Source organism: Macaca nemestrina, chromosome 10 (genome assembly GCF_043159975.1).
Source record: "Macaca nemestrina isolate mMacNem1 chromosome 10, mMacNem.hap1, whole genome shotgun sequence".
In the NCBI taxonomy this organism is placed as follows: Eukaryota; Metazoa; Chordata; class Mammalia; order Primates; family Cercopithecidae; genus Macaca; species Macaca nemestrina.
Window position 1 is genome coordinate 38,086,369 of NC_092134.1, and position 24,685 is coordinate 38,111,053.

General features: G+C 37.3%; 1 protein-coding gene and 1 long non-coding RNA gene across 11 annotated transcripts in view; one reads left to right on the top strand and one right to left on the bottom strand.

The window, feature by feature from the left end:
• LOC105483687 (nuclear receptor subfamily 2 group C member 1) overlaps positions 1–20,272 on the top strand; it is a 52,040-nt gene extending 31,768 nt beyond the window's left edge. For 4 of the 6 annotated variants that reach the window (XM_071071293.1, XM_071071296.1, XM_071071294.1 and 1 more), the window contains exons 10-14: positions 759–880; positions 9,662–9,801; positions 12,656–12,793; positions 15,822–15,927; positions 18,637–20,272. In XM_071071293.1, the coding sequence (XP_070927394.1) occupies positions 759–880; positions 9,662–9,801; positions 12,656–12,793; positions 15,822–15,927; positions 18,637–18,811 (681 nt within the window). In that variant the 3' untranslated portion in view covers positions 18,812–20,272. Of the gene's footprint in view, positions 1–758; positions 881–9,661; positions 9,802–10,272; positions 11,392–12,655; positions 12,794–15,821; positions 15,928–18,636 lie in introns of those variants that run through there. The other 2 variants (XM_071071297.1, XM_071071298.1) reach the window with 2 other exon arrangements.
• LOC105483685 (uncharacterized) overlaps positions 1–24,685 on the bottom strand; it is a 58,694-nt gene that overhangs the window by 21,660 nt on the left and 12,349 nt on the right. The gene's annotated exons all lie outside the window — the stretch shown is intronic.

Below are 24,685 nucleotides of genomic sequence, written 5' to 3' on the forward strand. Positions count from 1 at the left end.
CATGGCTAAATTTTTTCTGGTATCTTAGTAAAGATGAGGTTTCAACATGTTGGCCAGGATGAGCTCGATCTCTCGACATTGTGATCCGCCCGCCTCCGCCTCCCAAAGTGCTGGGATTACAGGCACGAGCCACCATGCCCGGCCTGCCAGTTTTTTTTAAATAGGGAGGTTTCACACAGAATGTGCTCTTTGAAAAACTGAAAGAGCTGGCAGTGCTGAGCCCACAATTCAATATGTTTTCACTGCACTGAATTCAATTCACAGCTGTACCCTTTATCCGGGAATAAATATGCTCTTCCCAGTTGGTACAAGCAAGCCTGTTGCACTCCGTACTCTCCTGGTCTTGTAAGCATTTTAATTTGTTAACGCCTTACCCTAAATGAAAGAAACATTTAGCAGACAGGATTTTTCCTTAAACTGAATTTGTTGTATGCTATCATTAATAGAGAGAAAGAAGGAAAAGAAACACATTGTTAGACCAAGACAGGAAGTAACATAACCAGATAATATCATAGTTGATATTTATTGAGGTTCTGCTTGTCTGAATATTGGCTTGTCAGAAACTATGGGCTACTTATTTATTCTAAGCCCTGTTAGCTGTAAATTCTAGTGACTTGGATTATTTCAAGATTAGCTTTTTTCATGAATATATTAGCTCTCATTTGATGTGTTATGTTTACATTCAACTTTTTCAAAGAAATGATAATTTAGAACTTTTCAGTCATAAGATAATTTACCTAAATCCCTGTTCATACTAGCTCACCATGCCTTCTCCTATGCCTGAGTACCTGAATGTGCACTACATTGGGGAGTCTGCGTCCAGACTGCTGTTCTTATCAATGCACTGGGCACTTTCGATTCCTTCTTTCCAGGCGCTAGGGTGAGTGTTTTGAAATCTTGACTATAAATGTGATTTTGTAGCACAAATGTACATTAAACAAAACTTTTACTCTGGGAAGATTTGCATTAAAGGATAAAACAGTATAACATAGCTTCAAGTTGGGTCATTCATATGACAAATCATGGCAGCTAACTAGTATTTTCTTTGTATTTATGTGGAAGAGTATCCATATTTTGTAGTTTGACTAAGTTAAGAATTTGGATGGAACAGAATCAGTAGAATTGATAGATTATGGCTAGCATTTGTAACAGGCCTTTCACTGGCTCATAGATAGAGAGACTGTAAGACTGCCCTAGGTTCTTGTTTTTCTCTCATCACTACTATTTCAGTGTTCATCCCAGGTATGTTACTAAAGAGCTGAATTTTGCCTACAGTGGTTATGTTAAAAGTATAATTGTTTTCCAATCATGCGGTTCAAAGAAAAAAAAGAAAATGTAAACCCCCATAGTACCACTACAGTGACTTAGAGGGTTAGTCTTACCACTCGAGTACATCTGAAGCTGGGCATGGTAACTAACACCTGTAATCCCAGCATTTTGGGGGGTCAAGGCAGGAGGATGGCTTGAGGCCAGGAGTTTAAGACCAGCTTGGGCAACAGAGCGAGAAACAAAATGTTTTAATTAGCTGGGCATGGCGATGCACACTGGTAGTTCCAGCTACTCTAGAGGCTAAGGGGGGGCCAATCACTTGAGCCCAGAAGTTCGAGGCTGAAGTAAGCCATTATCACATGGCTTACTGCACTCCAGCATGGGACGAAGCTAGACCCTGTCTCTTAAAAAGAAAAAAAAGAGTATATCTATATTCTGTTCTGAAGAAATCAGATGAGATAGAAAATGGCCTACTGTAAGAAACTCAAGCTTTACCTAAAGTTTGCCAAATTTATTTAAATTGTTTTAAAATAACTGGTGTGTTTAAAGGCAAAACAATGGAAAAAGTTAAGCCCATAGTTAGAAAGTTTTTCTTCAAAGTTAGAAAGTTTTTATTCAACTCCTAGGACCCTACTCACCAATATGATTTTGTAAACAATTCGCTTTCACATCCTGTATACCTGTTCTTCTGTTTACCAAGTGGGAATAATAATTGCCCACCCCTTATCCTTAAGAGACTATTTTGAATATAACAAACATGTGAACATGATTGTAAAAGGCATACAGAGAATTGAATAAAGGTATATTTAACATTATAATTTGGTTTATTAATCAGCATTATACTATGCATTAAATCATGCTCAAGATATTATAGTTACATAGGCTAAAAGCTTGATTTAGAATGGTTAACCTTTAAAATGATGGTCAGTCCTTTTTTAACATTCAACTTTCAGAATTTCTCTAGTTTTGTGGGGGTTTTTTTGTTTAAGAGATGAGTTCTTCCTCTGTCATTGAGACTGATCTGGAACTCCTGGGCTCAAGTGATCCTCCTGCTTTAGCCTCCCATACAGGCGTGCACCACCTCGCCCAATGTTCAGTGTGTTTGTTTGTAGAAAAAAGGTAATGTAAATTTGCATATTGGCAGTTGATTTTTTTATTTAGTTGGGAGTCTTTTTTCTGCTTTGTAATTACTGAAATGATCAATAGTATCAAGTATAGTGAGGATACAGAAAACCAAGTACACACTACCGAGGGTGAGGTAATCTGGAGAACAATTAGTCTATTATCTACCAAAATTTTTAAAATAAGTACTTATACTGGAGTGCAGTAGCATGATCTCGGCTCACTGCAATCTCCACCTCTCAGGTTCAAGCAATTCTTATGCCTCAGCCTCCTGAGTAGCTGGGACTACAGTTGTGCACCACCAAGCCCAGCTAATTTTTGTATTTTTAGTAGAGATAGGATTTCGCCATGTTGGCCAGGCAGGTCTCAAACTTCTGACCTCAAGTGATCTGCTCACTTCGGCCTCCCAAAGTGCTGGTGTTATAGGTGTGAGCCACTGTGCCTGGCCAGCAATTGATTAATTTTAAAATATTAAGTGTAGTTCACTCATCTTGTAACTCACATTCATATGTCTAAAAAGTAACCTGGTGACATTTTTCATAATAAGCTATCAGTTATAATAAAACAACAAAAGGGAGGAATTTTGGGGAGTGGTTTGAACTCGTTGAATTATTTACACCACCATTGATCTTAAGTACTTCTATTAAATTGAGTATAATTATCCTATGGAAATAACGCAGATGTTGAAGAAACCAAAAATAAGGCTTCAGGAAGTGTCTGTTTATGAAATAAGTCATTTTTATAGTGGTAGCCACATTTTCCTGTGATCTGTATTGAGAATCAGTTTCAATGTAACAACCACAAGATTCTTTGTAATTAGAATAACTTGATCTAGCAATCAAGGCCATTATGCAAACTCTTATTTTTTATCCCCGTCTAGATGATTCATAGATCTTATTTATGTGTTGACTTAATCATATGGATATAATGATGGAAAAATTCTGTTATATGGAAATAAAAGCTATTCTAAAAGTAGAAACTGGCATTAGGTTGCATTTTTATCTAAAAATATAAAAGTTGGTGACAAAATTATAATTTTACAGAGAGAAACAGATAAGCAACATTAATCATTTTCCGAAATCAAGATTGTTTTGATCACTTACTTTAATTCAAGGCAACAGTAACTTAAATAATTTTACTCAACAGTGCATGGTTAGCAGCTTTGTATTTTACAAGGCTTCTGTATTTTACAAAGGTATTGATTTTCTGTTTTAAGATTTGTAGTTTCAGTACTTAGAGTAATTCAGTTGTGGTTTTAAGTTTTCCCTGCAAAATTTAGGTTAAGTGAATAGTGGTAGATTCCACTGCGGGGTAGTGGAGAGTACTTGTCATGATTTGCCTGGAGTAAGTATGGCAGCAGTCATCTCTACCTAGATCCTTACAATATAACCAAAAGCTCCAAGCCACCACCATTTACCACAGGCAACTTTATTTATTGAATAATGTAATCAGTAGCCTTCCATTAAATGCTAAGCCAGAAAGCTGAATCTTTTACCACTGAAAGATAATGTAATGTTTCCTGTAACTTTGTGGTTTTGAAACCTGTAATTTTTTGGGTTCATTGCAGTATCACTGATACTTTTCCCTGAGGACTGGTGCCTTCAGTATTACCAGATATAAGTGGCTCAAAAGTTATATTCCTTTATGAAAGTAAATAGTATAAACAATTATATAACCTCTAATTGTGAGTCCTATATACATATTTTAATGAATATTAACAATGTAGGCCAGGCGCAGTGGCTCATACCTATTATCTCAGCACTTCGGGAGGCCAAAGCAGGCAGATCACTTGAGGCCAGGAATTCAAGACCAGCCTGGCCAACGTGGCAAAACCCTGTCTCTACTAAAAACTCAAAAATTAGCCAGGCATGGTGGCAGCCGCCTGTAATCCCAGCTATGTGGGAGGCTGAGGCAGGAGAATCACTTGAATCCAGGAGATGGAGGTTGTAGTGAGCTGAGATCATGCCACTGCACTCCAGCCTGGGTGACAGAGGGAGACTCCACCTCAAAAAAAAAAAAACAAAAAAGTAAACCCACAATATAGTGTAGTAGTTAGAGAAAAATACCTGTACCTATTTGTAAAAGAAATTAACATATTTAGTGTTTTGCAAGTTAATGCTTTTTTAAAAACTAGAGATGGAGATCTCACTATGTAGTCCAGGCTGACCTCGAACCCCTTGCCTCAAGCGATTCTCCCAACTCAGCTTCCCAAAGTACTGGGATTACAGGCATGAACCATCATATCCGGCCTTTTTTTTTTTTTTCTTCTAGATGCCTTAGTGATAAACTTAACTACAGTCTCTACTCAGCTCTTTTTGCTTCTTAAAGGAAAGATGTTTTGAACATAAAGTACAACACTCATTTATTTTCCTAACAGGAAAAACTGGTAGCAAACATGCCCTTAACATCCCAAAATATTAACGTTAAATGGAGGAGTCTCTACTGAGAAATTTGACTTTTGCATTTTACTTGCTAAATTGTGTAAGGAGGTATAAAGGAGCAAAAAGATTCAAATTCTGTTTTTATGCATCTGCTGGCTTTTGTGTCTTTGGACCAAGTAACCTAAATGAGGCTTAGTGTCTGTAAATTAGGAGCAGAAATGCTTGATTATGAACTACATCACATAGGTGAGATAATGAATGTAAATGTATCTAAGCCATTGCCTACTGCTAAGTAGATAATAAAAGGTAATTTTTCTTCATTCCTTAAAGACCATCTTTTTAGAGTAGGCTTGCTGTTTTTCTTTCCTAACATAATTGAACTTTTTTAAAAAATTTTATTTTTATTATTATTAATATTTTATTTTTTATTATTTATTTTTATTTTTAAAATTTATTTATTTTATTTATTTTTTTTTTTTTGAGATGGAGTCTCGCTCTGTCCCCCAGGCTGGAGTGCAGTGGCCTGATCTCAGCTCACTGCAAGCTCTGCCTCTCAGGTTCACACCATTCTCCTGCCTCAGCCTCCCGAGTAGCTGGGACTGCAGGAGCCCGCCACCACGCCCAGCTAATTTTTTGTATTTTTAGTAGAGACAGGGTTTCACCATGTTTGCCAGGATGGTCTCGGTCTCTTGACCTCATGATCCACCCACCTCGGCCTCCCAGAGTGCTGTGGGATTACAGGCGTGAGCCACCGTGCCTGGCCTCCTAATTGAACTTTTTAAAAACATAACTAGCTATACCATCAGGGTTTTTGGTTTGGGGTTTGGATAAATGTAAATAGATATCTTTCTGTAGTTGGTTTCTACAGTCCTTTCACTTTTCTTTTAGTGACACAATAATCTGGTAGGTTATTTCTCATCTGCCACTTGTGTCTTTTTTCCTTAGTAATAATTTTGGTATTCTTATCCTTTGCACTTATACTCCTTTTTTTCTGAGCTTCTCCAACAATGCCAAGGTATTTTCTTATTACAAGATGCATAGCATAAGCCAGCTCTGATTTTTCTCCATTTATTTTTCCTTTCCTGTGTGTACTAGTAAACTACTTTGGTTAGCTGTTTCCTCCTTAAAACTTTAGAATCAGTTAAAAGTGAAACTGAATTTACTCTAACTTCCGTCATGTTAGTTTTTAACTTTTTTTTTTAATGTTTAAAGTAATAATTGAAGTATAGGATTATAAAGTAAAACCTCACTCACCAGAGGTAACTAACCCCACTATTAACGGTTTGGTGTCCTACTAGAATTTTTCCATGAGATATTTATTAGACAATTAAATACATACACATATTTACACATCCTATTCTTTGCCTTGCTTTTTACACTCATAGACTTCTTCCTATGTTAGTACATGTAAATTTACCCCATTTGTTCTCATGGCTTCTATTATAGTATTCCAGTTTATACACTTATTCATTCCTTATTAGTAGACATTTGGATTGTTGCCAGTTTTGTTATTATATCCAGTACTACAATGTGCATTTTGTGGCATTGTATATGTATTTTTGCCCACTTTTGTTAGTATAGTCATGTTAGTATAGGCATGCGTTGCTCATTTAACGATGGCTATGTAATCTGAGAAATGCATCATTAGGCAGTTTTGTCATTGTGAACATCATAGAGTGTACTTACACAAACCTACTACACATCTAGGCTATATGCTATAGCCTAGTGCTCCTAGGCTACAAACCTAGGACAAACCTGCATAGTGTGTTACTGTTCTCAATACCATATGCAGTTGTAACACAATAGTAAATATTTGTGTATCTAAATATAGAGAAGTTTCCATAAAAATATGGTATTTTATTGTATATGTGGTACATTGTTGAAATTAAAATGTGCTATGCATGACTGTATTTCTATAAAATAGTTTCTTAGAGGTGAAATTGCTGGGTCGAGAAGGTGTACATTTTAACTTTTGATGGGTACTTCCAAATTGTTCTCTGAAAAGATGTTGATCCAGTTTATGCTCACGTCAGCACTGTATGAGGATCAGTGCTTATTTCCTCACCTCTTCCTCAATTCTGGATTTTATCCATCTTTAATGAAAATACTATCCTTTATTTTTATCTCCTTTGATTTTGTTTAAGATCGATATTTTTAACCCTTTTCTATATGAAGATTATAAAATACTGGTTTTCTTTGCATTTAAACTTTACTTGCAAATGATAGGCAGTGTCTCATGGCAAGTGATCCTTCTCAGATACTGAATGGAAAAGAGATCAGCCTGAAATTAAAATGTCGTATTAATAATTCTCAGAAAAAAACTTGCTGTGACTAAGTCGACAGTATTAGCATTTGTTTCAAGTATGTTCAATTATTTAATAAAATGTAATGTCATAAAGAAGGCTGTGATTCTTAACAAATGATTTCTGTTAAACACACTGATTATCCTAATTTTAAAGCTTTATTAAGGAGAAAAATAAAGAAGTACCATTCATTAGGTTGGACATGTTTCCTATCAGAATGTTCTTACCAACTTAAATCTCTCCAGAGATTTAAGGAAAGAAATCTTATAGCTTCATCATCTTATTTATAATAAAGTCTGTAGGTTTGGTTTAAAGATTGTTTAATTGTAAAAGGCCTATGCCCACAGCTCTTCTCTGTCTTTTCAAAGTTCTCACTTCTGCCTGTTCTGTACTCCCTAAGATCAGAAATCATTTGCAGAATTCTTTCTGTGTACCATGTACTGCACTGGTCGCTGAGATCTAGAAATGCACAGGGAGTCTCGGCCTTCAGTGAGGATGCGTGTATGCATGACACTGAAGGGGGAATGATTAACTATGTTGAGAGAGGAATAATATTCCTTCTAGAAAGTGAACGCTGAGCTGTATTTTAAGGGATCAGTAAGTATTAGCCAGGAAAACAAGACTAGGAAGGGACCTTCCAAGACAATAGGATAGCATTTAGTAATTCACTCAACAGTTTTTATTGAATACCTATTGTATGCTTGTTCTCACCTTAGCACATTTGCTCTTGTTCTCCCTGGGATACTATTCCCCTAGATCTTTCTGGTTTTTGGTTTTTTTGTTTAACTCTACCATCTTTCTCCACTCAAATGTCACCACCTCAGAAATGCCTTCTCTAACCACCTTACCTGAACCTTCCCATTTTCTAATATACATACTTTATAGTAATGCAGAATTTTTATTACCTAAAATTAATGTATATTATTCATATATATGTATATTATTTATATAAAATATTTGAAATTATATATTTGTTATTTCCCCTCTTTTTCATGAAGGCAAACTTCATCTCTTAATTGCTATTTCTCTAGTACCTGGCATATACTTTCTCAAATTTTTTTTTGTTTTTGAGACAGGGTCTTCCTGTGCCAGGTTAGAGACTGGAGTGCAGTGTCTCTTCACAGATGCAATCATGGCATGCTACCCCTTCAAACTTCTGGCCTCAAGCAGTCCTCCCACCTCAACCCTCCTGAGTAGCTGGGACTACAGGCATGTGCCACAGCACCCAGCTAATTCTCTCTTTTTTTTTTTTTTTTTTGAGATAGGGTCTCACTCAGTCACCCAAGCTAGAGTGCAGTGGTGTGATCACAGCTCACCAAAGCCTCGACTTCCCCAGGCTTAGGTGATCCTCCCACCTCAGCCTGTGTGAGTAGCTGGTACTACAGGTGTGCACGTCCACACCCAGCTAATTTATGTATTTTTTATAGAGATAGGGTTTCGCCATGTTGCCCAGGCTGGTCTGCAACTCCTGGGCTTAAGTGATGCATCTGCCTCAGCCTCCCAAAGTGCTGGGATTACAGGTGTGAGCTACCACACCCAGCCCCAGCTAATTCTTACATTTCACCTCTTAATAACTCTGAGCAAGATATAGGACGTATAGTGTCTCTGCATTTTATATCATTAGACAACCTGAAACCTGGAAAGTTTATTTGCCTAATTTCAAATGGATAAGTAGGTTTAAACCATGGTGCTTTGACTCCTGTTTAATACTTTTTCTACTCTCTTATGCTGCTGAGATAACTTACTTAGAAATTCAGGAAAGAACTTTTGACCTTTCTAATCTCTCATTATTCATAGTAAAATCCTGGATATCTCATTTATAGGGATTCTATTACCTCATCTGAAACATACAGTGAACCATTTTTCTCCTAAAATTGATTGCTTGCCTACTATAAAATAATTCTAGAGGCTGGGAGCAGTGGCTCATGCCTGTAATCCCAGCACTTTGGGAGGCCAAGGCAGGCAGATCACCTGAGGTCAGGAGTTCAAGACCAGCCTGGTCAATGTGGCAAAACCCTGTCTCTACTAAAAATACAAAAAATAGCCGCATGTGGTGGTGCACACCTGTAATCCCAGCTACTGGGGAGGCTGAGGGAGGAGAATCGCTTGAACCCAAGGAGGCAGAGGTTGCAGTGAGTGGAGATCACGCCATTGCACTCCAGCCTGGGCGACAGAGCAAGACTCTGTCTCAAAACAGTAAAATAATTTGAATTGCCCTTTCTTTTAAAAGGTATTTACCTCTATCCAAAGCAAAATTTTTTTTAATATATGCTTTTGCTTTTTTTTTAAGAACAATCTTTATTCCATTTCTATGAAATGTGAAGTTAAAGCCCCAACTCTTTTAGTTTGAAATATTACTTGCAATTGTTCTTATAAACTGGCTGATTGATGAGCTACTATTTAAATGTCTAAGCATTCCTCATTTCTCATTTTGTTATCAGCTATACAAAACACAGACTTGATCAAATCTTTCTAGAGTAATTTTAGTTTAGTAATATGTTATTTTTAAATATTTGGACTAGCTGTAAGGTTTATAAAACTTGTTTAATAATATCTGATTTGTGCTTTTATTACTGTTTTTAATAGGCAAGAAAACAGCATATCACTGGTGAAAGCTTACTGGAATGAACTTTTTACTCTTGGTCTTGCCCAGTGCTGGCAAGTGATGAATGTAGCAACTATATTAGCAACATTTGTCAATTGTCTTCACAATAGTCTTCAACAAGGTAAAAAGCACCTTTCTTACTACCTTTTCCAGGATGTAGAAGGAGGCATGAATTTCATTAAATGTTATGACTAAAGATAGTTAATTATTATTATATTCGTGTTTTAGGTACCATTGCTCTTCTTTAGATAATTTTTACAATTTTATAAATTTACCAATATTCTAAAAATGTTTTTTAAATGGAGTGCAACAAAATTGAAAACAGTATGCTTAAGTCTGACAGGCTATTTCTGACCAAGTCTTGTGAATTTTTGTGCAACTATCAAAGAATCCAGGGTGAGCTTATGTACAGGTGGTCAAATATTTTAAAACATATACTACTCAGCAATTTTTAAGCAACCTTTCTTTATTATAGCCCTTTGAATCCTAAGATAGGTTGATTTTATATCAATTCATCAGGGTGTATTCTCTCACCTAAATAGTTCTGAAGAGTCAGGGAACAATCCTTTTTATTCTGTTTTTCCGTTCCTAGATGCCAAGGTATTTGCAGCCCTCATTCATTTCACGAGACAAGCAATCACTTCATAAGTGCTTAACTATAGAATGGCTTATGACTACCCGAAACAGTGCCTTATCAACAAATGGGGATTTGAGCTCAGGAATAATTTATAAATTGGTGACTACCTTTTAGTTCCTTAGCATATTCTATCATTGTTTTGTACAATTTTTAAATCATTTGCTTCCTCCTTATATTTAAAAGCAGAGGGGTAATCACCTTAAAATGTCATCAAAAATAGATCTACTAGAAGGCAGCATCACATTCCCATCTTACTTATGGACTCCTACCCCTGGTTCATGTCTTATATGCCTGTAATTGTTATAAAGCCTATCTTCAGGAAAGCTATGGTTGACTAATTACTAATGGATGAGTTTTAAACATGTCCCTGTAAAATAAATTAAAGTCTTTATTGTAAAACTTTATTCTGCTTCAGTTTTTTCCTTCTTAACAGTGTTTTTACTAAATATTTGTTTTTATTATAGTAGTCTTGGTAGTGAAGCATGTAGATGGTTTTGCTCATTTTTTCCCAACCAACATAAACTTAAATAAAATCCTATTACCAAACTTTGAGTCTTATGTACTTTTAGTTGTCTAGTGTTTCAAATGGTTATCTTTATATCCTATCTTCTCAAAGGTATATCTTGAAAGCAAACATTTCAGCCAGGTGGGGTGGTTCACGCCTGTAATTCCAGCACTTTGGGAGGCTGAGGTGAGATTGCTTGAGCCTAGGAGTTCGAGACTAGCCTGGACAACATTGTGGTACCCCACCTCTACAGAAATTTTTTAAAAATTAGCTGGCCATGGTGGTGCATGCCTGTAGTCTCAGCTACTTAGGAATCTGAGGCAGACGATTACTTGAGCCCAGGAATTTGAGGTTACAGTGAGCTATGACTGCACCACTATACCCTAGCCTGGACAACAGAGTGAGACCCATTTCTTTAAAAAAAAACAAAGGGTGGCGGTGGGTGGGCGCGGTAGCTCACAAACCTGTAATCCCAACACTTTGGGAGGTCTAAGAGGGTGGATCACGAGGACAGGAGTTCAAGACCAGCCTGGCAAACATGGTGAAACTCCGTCTCTACTAAAAATACAAAAAAAAATTAGCCGGGTGTGGTGGCAGGTGCCTGTAATCCCAGCTACTCAGGAGGCTGAGGCAGAGAACTGCTCGAACCCAGGAGGTGGAGGTTGCAGTGAGCCGAGATCACGCCACTGCACTCCAGCCTGGGCAACAGAGCCAGACTCCATCTCAAAAAAAAAAAAAAAAAAAAAGGAACCATTACATTTACGTTTAGAGTTTTTTTTTTTTTCGTTTTGGGTTTTTTTTTTTTTTTTTTTTTTTTTTGTAACAAGCCAAGTAGCATAAACATTCAAATAATCCATTTTTTATATATAGTTTTTTCCCCAAAAGCAATTACCATGAGAAAATAATTCATTTTTTAAAAGTACTTTTACAACATCAAAATAATTGAGATGAAATATAAACCTGGCTGGGCACAGTGGCTCACACTTTGGTAGGCTGAGGCAGGCAGATCACTTGAGGTCAGGGGTTCAAGACCAGCCTGGCCAACATGGTAAAACCCCATCTCTACTAAAAATACAAAATATAGCCATTCATGGTGGAGCGCACCTGTAGTCCCAGCTACTCGGGAGGCTGAGGTGGGAGAATTGCTTGAACCCAGGAGGCAGGGTTGCAGTGAGTTGAGATCGCACCACTGCATTCCAGCCTTGGGTGACAGAGCAAGGCCCTGTCTCAAAAAAAAAAAATAAATACAAACTTTTCTACTTAAAATGTTTATACAGATTATACTAACAGCTTGTTGTTCTTGAATGAACAATATCTTAAGATGATTAGTTTTAGCCATAATTGCAGAAATACTGAATTTTAAACATTTCTACATTGGTTATACTCAAAGCTTGAAATTCATGAGAAGAAGGCCAGGCACAGTGGCTCACGCCGTAATCCCTACACTTTGGGAGGCACAGGTGGGCTAATCACTTGAGCCCAGGAGTTCAAGACCAGCCTGGGCAACATAGTGAAACCCCGTCTCTACAAAAAATACAAAAATTAGCTGGGCGTGGTGGCATGCGCCTCTAGTCCCAGCTACTTGGGAGTGAGGCAGGAGAACTGCTTGCGTCCAGGAAGCAGAGGTTGCAGTGAGCCAAGATCGCCCCACTGCACTGCAGCCTGGGCGACAGGAGTAAAACCCTGTCTCAAAAAAAATTTAAGAATTAAAAAACTTTTCAAAATTCCTGAGAGGGAAATATATTGGATGAAAGTAGTTGTTCATTTTAGACAAAAACTAGATTTGTTTTTGTCAAAAAACAATTAAAAATTTTTGTTTATTTTTAATTAAAGATAAAATGTCAACAGAAAGAAGAAAATTATTGATGGAGCACATCTTCAAACTACAGGAGTTTTGCAACAGCATGGTTAAACTCTGCATTGATGGATATGAATATGCCTACCTGAAGGCAATAGTACTCTTCAGTCCAGGTATATAAACATTTACTTTTTATTCAAAATAAAATGTTTCACGATGTGGAGAAATAGAAGCCCTCATATGTTGCAAGTGGGAATGTAAAATGGTGCAGTTGCCTTGGAAAAGAGTTGAGTAGTTCTTCAAAAGGTTAAACATGGAGTTATCAAATGACTCAGCAGCTTCACTCTTGTCAGCCCAAGAGAAATGAAAAATATGTATCTATGCAAGAATGTGTATATGAATAGTCATAGCAGCATTATTCATAATAGTCAAAAAGTGGAGACAACCCAAATGTCAGTCAACAGATGAACAAATAAATGTAATATATACATACAATGGAATATCATTCAGCCATAAAAGGAAGGAAATTCTAACACATACTACAACACAGATGAACCTTTAAAATGTTCTGCTAAATGAAAGAAGCCAGTCATATTGTTTGATTTCATTTATATAAAATAGGCAAACCTGTATAGACATAAAACAATTAAGTGGTTGCCAGGGACTAAGGAGAAGGAAGAAATGGGAAGTGACTGCTAATGGGTGGAGTTTTTTTTTTGGAGTGACAAAAATGTTCCAAAAGTAGATTGTGGTGATGGTTGTACAACTCTGAATTGAACTGTATACTTACTTTTTTTTTTAGACTGAGTCTCGCTCTGTTGCCCAGGCTGGAGTGCAGTGGTGCGATCCCAGTTCGTTGCAACCTCTGCCTCCTGTGTTCAAGCGATTCTCCTGCCTCAGCCTCCCCCGTAGCTGGGATTACAGGCATGCACCATCACACCCAGCTCATTTTTGTATTTTTAGTAGAGACAGGTTTCACTACGTTGGCCATGCTGGTGTTGAACTCCTGACCTAAGGTGATCTGCCCGCCTCGGCCTCCCAAAGTGCCGGGATTACAGGAGTGAGCCACCGCGCCCAGCCTGAATTGTATACTTGAAATTGGTGAATTTTAAGGATGTTAGATATTTATGTGGGTATGAAAAGGGAGGTTGAGAAGTCAGTGAAATAATATGATAGACTTTGGCAGGGCTTAGTAGCTCATGCCTGTGATCCTCATATTTTGGGAGGCTGAGGATTGGTCAGGAGTTTGAGACTAGCCTGGGCAACATAATGAGACCTCTTCTCTGCAAAAATCAAAATAGAAAAAATTAGCTGGATGTGCTGGTGCGCACCTGTAGTCTCAGCTACTTGGGAGGCTCAGGTTGGAGGATCACTTCAGCCTGAGAGTTTGAGGCTGCAGTGAGCTCTAATCACGCCACTGCATTCTAGCCTGGGTGACAGAGGGAGACCCTGTCTTAAAAATAAATGAAAATGTAAAAAATATTATAGACCTTTATTTCTTTTGTCACATCAACATTTGAATTCTTAGGTGTATTTTTTTAGCCATTACTAAATGGCAGAATGAGAGATGACTATTGGTATGTTGATGGGCTACATTTCCAAACATCTTATATGAGTTACCAACAAATAAAAAAACTGGTTTCTTGTTTTCCTGCCAGTTTACAGTTTTCACAGATGGTAAAATGATGGTAAGCTCTCAATGGTCAATTTCTGAATAAGAGAAATTGACTGTTCTCTTAGGTTCTGTATTTTTCATTCTGATATATGTTTCTGTTCTTGTGCATCATAATAAGATTATCTGAGGAAACCTGTTTCTTTCTGTCAGTGATACCAGTAAGAACATGAAAGCTTGTACTATTTCTTCTAACGTTTCTTATGAGTTAGTAACGTATGTCTCTATTCTTAGCACAATTTGTCACTTTCATTTTCCTTAGGTGAAAATTGAAAGGACAAAAATTTGAAGTTTAAATTCTAATGTAATTTTATTTTACTATTTTTAGGATTTTCCATTTATTACTTTTTAAAATTTTCATCCATGAGAACAGAGCTTTCCATAGTCAACATTTCTTAAGCTATGCATAATTTTTATGAATTTTTTAGTATTTCTGTTTTTGTGTAATGTTATAGTGACCATTGAAATGCTTATATAGATTTTTTCATATTTCTGTTATTTTTCTGATAGAGATTATATTTATAGTTTCATAATTTCTTACATACCTTTTTACCTAAAGATAATAGAATTTTTGACTTATAAAAATAGGGCACAGAATATAATCTGCAAATATTTCATGGATTTAAAATGCCTTTTGTTTTTTGTTTTTGTTTTTTTTTTGAGACAGAGTCTCGCTCTGTTGCCCAGGCTGGAGTACAGTGGCATGGTCTCAGCCCACCGCAACCTCTGCCTGCCTCCCAGTTTCAAGCGATTCTCCTGCCTCAGCCTCCCAAGTAGCTGGGATTACAGGTGCCTACCACCACACCCGGCTAATTTTTTGTATTTTTAGTAGAGACAGGGTTTCACACCATGTTGGCCGGGCTGGTCTTGAACTCCTGACCTTGTGAGCCACCACACCCAGTCTTAAAATGTCTTTTTAGGCTGAGTCATTTACCTTTTGCTCCTGTTAAAGGCAAAGTTATCAAATGCCTTCCTACTACTTTTGGAATGGCGAGAAAGCTGTTTATACTTGTTAGCATACGTATATGAGATAAAAAATTTTAAATATGTAAAATATAGTGCTTGGTATATAGTAGGTGGGGTCAGTCAATATTTGTGGAATGAATGAGCCACACTTTTTTTTTTTTTTTTTAAAGACAGAATTTTGCTCTTTTTGCCCAGGCTGGAGTGCAATGGCGCTGTCTCGGCTCACCGCAACCTCCGCCTCCCAGGTTTAAGCAATTCTCCTGCCTCAGCCTGCCGAGTAGCTGGGATTATAGGCGTGCGCCACTATGCCTGGCTAATTTTGTATTTTTAGTAGAGACAGGGTTTCTCCATGTTGGTCTCGAGCTCCCGACCTCAGGTGATCTCCCCACCTCAGCCTCCCAAAGTGCTGAGATTACAAACGTGAGCCACTTCGCCCGGCCTGAGCCACACATTTTATGATGGGGCTTCTGTTTTGACTAACTATTCTTTCTGTCTCTTCATATTCACTCTGTCTTAAATGAACATTCAGAACTAGGGTACCAATGTTTTCTTTAATGTTTCAGATCATCCAGGCCTAGAAAACATGGAACAGATAGAGAAATTTCAGGAAAAGGCTTATGTGGAATTCCAAGATTATATAACCAAAACATATCCAGATGACACCTACAGGTATCTACAGTTAAATTCCATATAATTAAAATAATTGAAAAACCTTTTGTGGATCTGTTATCTCATTGTTTCTACTCTCAGAATAATTAAATGTTTTAGGCAACCTTAACTTTGAAATAGTAATGCTATAAAAAGCAGTATTGCATTGTTGCAAGTACGTTACATAAAATATTTCATCCAGTTCTTACATTTTTATATAAGAGGAGACTTCAGCACAGAGAGGTTAGCTTTGCTCAGGGTCACACAGTAAATGATAGCACCTGACTGTGAACCCAGGTAGTCTGACTCTAAAGTCCAAACTCTTTTTCTTTGGATAAAATAATGAATTTTGTTAGTAAAAGGAGGATAAAAAATAATCAGAGACCAGCCTGGACAACATGGTGTAAAACCCTGTTTCTACAAAAAATACAAAAATTAGCCCAGCATGGTGGCGCATGCCTGTAGTCCCAGCTATTCAGGAAGCTGAGGTGAGACTGCAATGAGCTATGATTACATCGCTGCACTCCAGTCTGAGTGACAGAGCAAGACCCTGTCTAAAAAATAATAATTAAAAAATTTTTAAAAATCAAATACCATTAGATTAGATTGTTTTATAATTAATTTTGAAACATGGTTTATGAAATTCCCTCCAAGCTATTTCTCACCAATGTTCTTTGAGAAAAGTTCTTTTTTAATGAGAGCCACTTTCTTTAAAGAGGGACATTATAGCCAAGGGGTTAAGCACCTGGTTATAGAGCCAGAGTACCTGGATTTGAATCCTGACTCCAGCTCTTGCTAGCTTCATAACCTTGGGCATGTTTCCTCCTATAATGGAGATAATAATGGTATCTACTTTTTACAATTATTTTAAGGATTAAATCAGTTAATATATGTAAAGTGCTTAGGACTGTGCCTATCATATAGTAAGGGCTATATAAGTGTGGTTGTTTATAATAAATAAAACATTTTGTTAATTTAGCATACTTCAAACTAGCAAAATAGCATTTTTACATATAATTTTTTACATATACTAAATAATTTAGATTTATAAGCCAGTCTCATCTCAAATATCAGCCTTATTTTATCTAACTCATTTTCCTATCCTGCTTTCTACCAGTTCTGTAAAAGCTGAATAATTTGATGTGGATGCTGAGTAATTTGAGGAGTAGAGCACACAGCTTCAGGAAGATAATCCTGGGGGCTGCTGTTCTCATTTGGTCTGAAGTGTTAGAGTGCAAGGCCTTAGGACAGAAGGATAAACCCACCACAGTCTTTTTGGAAAGGTTTTGTTGTGGTGGTTTTTCAGCATTATCTTTAAGTTTTAAAAGTTACTGTATGCCTCATTATACAAATAAATACAGTATTTAAATTTTTTTCCTTTGTGATTGCAACTTTCTCAGTTTTTTACATTCTTGGTTACTTAAAAATAATACATTATCCTTGGATAATAGTTTACAACTTATAAGGCACTTTCACACAAGATAGGGTCCTGCCCTAAGGAACCTCACTACTTGGCACAGAAACTGGCAGGGATCATTTCATTCATCCTTACAACAGCACTGTTGTGAGAGACAGTAAGTGGCAGGCACACATTTATATAGGTAGTGGGCAGTTCAATCAAGATTTGAACCCAACGGTCTTGATTCCACATTCCGTGCTCTTCCCAGTAATAGCGACTGTTGCCTATTTCCAGTAGTTTTTTGCAGAGCAAAACCAAGAAAATGCTTTATGTCCTGATAACACAAAACACTGCCATTTTTAAAACCTGAAATGAGTTGCTAAGCCATTCTTTTTCTTTCTTTCTTTTTTTTTTTTTTTTTTTTTTTGAAGCAGAATATTGCTGTCACCCAGGCTGGAGTGCAGTGGCATGATCTCGGCTCACTGCAACCTCCGCCTCCTAGGTTCAAGCAATTCTTGTGATTCTGTTGCCTCAGCCTCCCAAGTGGCTGGGGTTATAGGCATGTGCTACCATGCCTGGCTAATTATTTTTTGTATTTTTAATAGAGACAAGGTTTCACCATGTTGGCCAGGCTGGTCTCAAACTCCTGACCTCAAGTGATCTGCCCACCTCGGCCTCCAAGAGTGCTGAGATTACAGGCATGAGCCACTGGCACCCAGCTGCCATTCTTAAATGTATAACTTGGCCCGGCACAATGGCTCACACCTATAATCTCAGTTACTTTGGGAAGCCAAGGCAGGAGGATTGCTTGAGCCAGGAGTGTGAGACCAGCCTGAGCAACATAGTGAGACCCTGTCTCTACAAAAAATAAACACAATTAGCCAGGTATACTGGCACACTCCTGTAGCCACAGCTACTTGGGAGGCTGAGGCGGGAAGGATCACTTGAGTACAAGGAATTGAGGCTGCAGTGAGATCACACCACTGCACTCCACTTTGGGCAGCAGAACAAGGCCCTCTCTCAAAAAAAAAAAAAAATAGTATAACTTGATGTGTTTAACAGCTCAGTTCCGTAGTCCTTACAGCCAAGGGGAGGCAGTACAGTGTAGCATTAAGAGCAGTGCTTTCCCCTGTGGAGTCTGTCAGACTGCATTAATACCCAGGTAACTGCCATATGCTCTAAGGCTTGAGAATACTAAAGTTTTGATTTTAACTTTTGAAAATGATATATTTATCAAATTAGGCCACATGCAGAAATTACTCATACTTTTCTACTAAATTTCTTTCTGGTTTACAACCTTGTTCCTCTCCCTTTTTTCTTTCTTGTTTTAGGTTATCCAGACTGCTACTCAGATTGCCAGCTTTAAGACTGATGAATGCTACCATCACTGAAGAATTGTTTTTCAAAGGTCTCATTGGCAACATACGAATTGACAGTGTCATCCCACATATTTTGAAAATGGAGCCTGCAGATTATAATTCTCAAATAATTGGTCACAGCATTTGAAAGCTGCAACTGCAGTGCTGTAAACTTAATTGTTCTTTGCCAGAACACAAGACACCAAATTGAACTCATTGCTTTTGGGGCATCTGGAAATTTTTACTTCAAAAAGTAACCAGAATCCAAGGTATTTTTATTTTAGCTTCCTTAAGAATTTTTGAAGTGACTGGGCCAACAGCAGAAATTAAATGAATTTTTCTTCCTGATTCCTTTAAATGAACATGAAACACTACAAATTTATTCTTGTTGAAGATGATACCTGAAGCTGTCACCTCTTGATTATCTAAACTAAGCGCTCATTCTATTTTATAAAACAAATAAATTAGTCTCTTTTTTCTGAATTGTGTTCTAGTCATATTTAACTTCATTAAGAACTAGTAAAAATACTTAATGGTCAGAAATCCCTAAGGAGGAGTTAGTTCCTTGCATTTTATTCTGCCATAATAATTTTTGTTTGTTTTAATTACCATATCAAAATAAGATCATTTTATGCTTACTGGTATAATGATAATATTAGAATTATAGGAAATAATTGAATATATATTTTTTGTCTTCTGTAAATATCATGGTGTCCCTTAGCGTATGTATACCACTCTCATTGCTGGCAGTGAGACAGGCCATTCATGATCTTAAGATTGACATTTTTAATGTATATATTAGTTACAAGCACTTTATATAGCAGAAAATTGTTTTTGAGAATAAGCTAGTGTTGATATTTTAATATTTTTAGCTTACTGCTCGTGTTTTTGTTTTTGTCTTCATTTATAGAGGTGGGTTTCACTATGTTGCCCAGGCTGGTCTCAAACTCCTGGGCTCAAGTGATCCTGCCTCAGCCTCCCAAAGTACTGGGATTACAGGCACGTGCCACTGTGCCTGGCCTACTGCTATCTTTGAAAGTAATAGAGACTAGCCAGCTGTGGTGGCTCATACCTATAATCCCAGCACTTTGGGAGGCTGAGGCAGGCAGATTGCTTGAGCTCAGGAGTTCGAGACCAGCCTGGGAAATATAGCAAGACCCCGTCTCTGTAAAAAGAAAGAAAGTAATAGAGACTAATTGAGCCCAAAATGTTTCACTATTTCAAAAAAGATATTAAAATTGTTGCTCTGTCATTCCATAAAAAGAATCTGATCTCTCTTCTACTTTTCTGACCTGAGTTAGAGCTTCCCAGCCCTGTCATGTATGGGTTTTAGCCTATTTCTTTTAGGTCACTAAAACAACTCACCCAATTTGTCAAATAATGGATTTATCATAGCCAATACATGTTCTCAAGGCAAGTTTAAACATTATTTTGAAGCTAATGATAATTTTTTTAAAATAAATATTCACTGATGTTTTTCACTGTAAAGCACGGGAGGGCTGCTTTAACAGCAGTGTAAGAATCAGCCTGAAGCCTTGTTACTGCTGCAACAAATGCATGTTAGACTCCTCGGATGTCTTCCACAGTGATTTATTTTTTTAGCAAACCTGATACTGATAACTGTTTCTTTGCTTTGATTTCTTGATGAATTATTTTGGTATGTTTGTTGCTTTTTAAAACAAACATGGATAATGCACTCAAGAGTACATTTTTTGTAAAGATTTTTGCAATAGAAGAAAAGCTGAAGTTTTTGTGGGGATGTGGATTTTATTGCTTACTACTTTTTTCCCTATTTAAAAAATGATCTTAGTCAACAATTTTATTTATAATTATCAGCTAAAGAAACTACATTTAGTATAATACTCAAATGGAAAAATCAGTAGTTTATACCTTTATAAATACAATGTAGTAAGCCAAGGAATCAGGGAACTAATCCTTTAAAATTAATGTACTAATGGTTAATTAAGATGTTTCAGGTGTTTTTTCTGATTAAATTTGTTATTATATTTGGAAGAGTTTTTAAAACTATATTAAAATGTGACTTGCATTATAAATTTCTGTGTCTTACCAATATATTTGCAAATATATTCATTTTCCTATTTAATGATTGCTTATCCTTCATTTGTTCCATTGTGGTTTCATCTATAGGAAGTATAGATCTGCTATATTAAGAAAGCTCTAATAAGAATCGTTACTGATATAATAGGTGTTTTGGTTCTCAGGTGGGGTGATTTTAATTAAAGTACTTCCAGCAAGAGAAAAACATGGAGACATTTCTGTGTCCTATATTTTAGGGTTATTTGCAATTCAATTTGAAGACTCCCAGCTAAATACTGCAGATTAGCTTTTGTTTTCTTTCCTGAAATCTCAGTAAAATGTCCATAAAGTATAACTACACGATGACAAATGGAACAGGAGAGAAGAAATTAAAGGACAGAGTAAAGTAAATTTTTCGAAAACAAAATGCAGATAGAGAAAGAATGACTGACTTAGTAGAACCAGAACTAAAGAAGCTTTAACTGAGTGACTACAAAAGGCAATGCAATGAGAAAGAAGCCAGGATACCAGACAAGATGCTTAGTACCTTGAAGGAACCAGTGCTCAGATACAGAAATGATGCTTGAGACATAAAAAAAAAAGGTAGATTGGTTGCAAGTCTGGATACAGAATAATTAGACTATCTTTCCCCAACCCTACTTAAGATGGGTGGAGGCCAGGCGTGGTGGCTCATGCCTATAGTCCCAGCACTGTGGGAGGCCGAGCAAGGCAGATTGCTTGAGTCCAGGAGTTCAAGACTACCTAGGGTAATGTAGTGAAACCTCATCTCTACAAAAAAAAAAAAAAAAAAAGCCAGGCATGGTAGTGTGCACCTGTAGTTCCAACTACTTGGGAAGCTGAGGTGGGAGTACAGCTTGAGCCCAGGAGATCGGGGTTGCAGTGAGCTAAAATCATGCCTCTGTACTCTATCCTGGGCAACAGAGCCAGGCCCTATCTCAAAAAAAAAAAAAAAAAAAATCAGGTGGCCACTTTCCTCCCTTTTCAAGCAGGAGGAGGCCAGAGATTAATTCTTTGGAGAAACTGAACTGGAAGAGCATAGGACTTACAGGATACCAGGGATAACAGAAGGTGTGAATAAGATACAGGGTTGAAAATATGGAGGAAGTGAAAATCCAAATTTGGAGGCCGGGAGTGGAGGCTCATGCCTGTAATCCCAGCACTTTGGGAAGCCAAGGTGGGTGGATCACGAGGTCACAAGTTCGAGGCCAGCCTGACCAACATGGTGAAACCCCGCCTCTACTGAAAATACAAAAACTAGCTGGGCATGGTGGCACACGCCTGTAATCCCAGCTAAGGAGCCTGAGGCAGGAGAATTGCTTGAACCCGGGAGGTGGAGGTTGAAGTGAGCTGAGATTGCGTCACTGAAGTCCAGCCTGGGAAACAACAGAGCGAGACTCTGTCTCAAAAAAAAAAAAAGTCTGCATTTGGTTGGTATGTAGCCTCCCTATCCTTTTCCCAGGATACTGGCAATCAAGTACAGTTTTCTCTGCCAGGTTTTTTTTCTTTGGAGAAGCTAAATGGCCCCAGAGAAAAGATCTCCATTTTGGTTATCCCTTAATGATAAAAATAATAATAAAGCCTGTTTGCCACCTTATCACTCTTCAATGAAGCCCTCCAATTACCAAGTCGTGTGTATGTATTCGGTTTCCATTCAGCTCTTTAGTGCCCTATTATTAAATGTGAACTTACAGCCCAGGATAGCCAGATATTTGAGGAAAATCTCTATCCATGAGAGACCAGATATGAGGGGTAGGGAGCAGATACAAAATGTAAAGATCAGAAAAATATTCCCCAAATATAATTAATATCTTGAGAGAAACTAGATGTTGTATCCATAAAAGGAGAACAGAATGTTTCCCAAAACAAATTTGAAGCAAAGAATTGCCCCTAGAAATTAAAAATGACAGTCAAGGCAATTCATTAGAAGGACTGGTAGATAAAATTGGGGAATTCACCCTGAAAGTAAAACCAAAAGACAAAGGAATAGGAAACAGGATAGAAATGATAAAATTAGAGAATCAAACAAGATCTTTTTTTTTTTTTTTTTTTGACGGGGTGAGGGGGAGAGTTGAGTCTCGCTCTGTTGCCCAGGCTGGAGTGCAGTGGTGCAATCTCGGCTCACTGCAACCTCCACCTCCCAGGTTCAAGCAATTCTGCCTTAGCTCACCAGTAGCTGGGATTACAGGCACATGCCACCACACCTGGCTAATTTCTTTTTGTTTTTAGTAGAGACAGGATTTCACCATGTTGGCCAGGCTGGTCTTGAACTCCTGACCTCAAGTGATCTGCCCACCTCAGCCTCCCAAAATGCTGGGATTATAGGCGTGAGCCACCATGCCCAGCCAAGGTCTAACATTTTCAATACTAAGTTTAAGAAAGGGAAAATAGAAAAGGAAATTGTTAAATAATGTAAGAAACGTTCCACAAAAGGACACTAGTCTGTAGGTGGAAATGATCCATCATTATAAATTTTAAAGGATATACCATCTCGAAATCACAATATAGTCAAAGAAGACAACTGCTGCTTTTAGCAGTATAAAGGAATAGATACTCTGAAGGCCTCTGATCTATCTATTAGCTGAGTTCACCAAATTGGAGATGACTTCCTAAAGAAGGCTGAGGTTGTTTCAGGTCAGTAGTACCCTCTGCGTCCTGGCAGAAGCAAGTGTAAATCTTCTCTGGAGAAAATATTCACAATTGAGATCAGAAGTTGAGAAAGGAAATATTTTTGGCTTCATAGGCCATGCAATGTCTGTTAAAACGACTCAAAAAGTGCTAAAGTAACTATAGACAACATAGATGAGTGGCCATACCTGTGGTCCACTAAAACATACAAAAACAGGCAGTGGACTGGATTTGGCTCTTGGAGTATGGTTTACCAACCCTTAATTTAAAAATCTTGATATTCTCGCAGATTAGGCTCAACCAAATATGAGTACACAAAATTATCAAACTCACAAGGAAATAAGCAATACATAAAGACCCTCAGACAATATTAGATCTTAAAATTGTCACATGCAGAATGTAACTATATAATATGTTTTAAGGAGAAAAAAATGGAATCTAAAAGTAAACAAGAAACAGGAGCAGCAAAAATAACCAAGTAGATTTGAAAAGCCAAGAAACATTTAGAAAAAACTTACTGAAATTAAAAAATTAATGCACGGTGAAAGATGTCTTGAATGCATACATTTAACCCTAAGTTCCTTCTAAAACTGCATTAAAACAGCTAAAGGTTTGTGGGTTATATATATATATATTTTTTTTAGACACAAAGTCTCACTATGTTGGCCAGGATAGAACTCCTGGGCTCAAGCTATGCTCTCACCTCAGCCTCCTGATTAGCTGGGACTACAGGTGTGAACTGCCACACCTGGTTTGCTTTATGGTTTTTGTTTGTTTTTTAATGCATCTTACAAAGCAAAAAAATGGGACAGAAATAAATGATAACCACAACTTTTTGAAAGCTAAAAATAGATTAGTAGTGATGATCCTAGCAAACCTGAGGACTTTTTATCCTGCAGTGTGGAAAGCTGCGAAGCAATCTGATTTGTATCACAGATCCTCCAAAATGCTCTTGTACTGTGAAATCTCTGGAAGGAAGGATGAAGGATTTGTTGAAAGTCTATTTTGGAAGCAAATACACACCCACTAGACTAATAAAATTTTAGTCTGGCAAAACCAAACGTAGAGTACGTGGAGTGAAAATATGTGTGTTGATGGTGGGAGTGTTGATACAATAAATTCGGGAAAGATTTTGCATTAAATAGTAGAGTTGAACATGCATGAAATTATCTTAGAGAAACTCACACGTGTACCAGAGGACATACAAAAAATTCATGTCAGCATTGTAAGAGCAAAAAAGGAAAACTATTCAAATATCCATTGACAGGAGAATGGGTAAGTTAATTGTGGTATAATCACCCAATGGAATACTATGCAACACTAAAAAAGGAAAAAACTG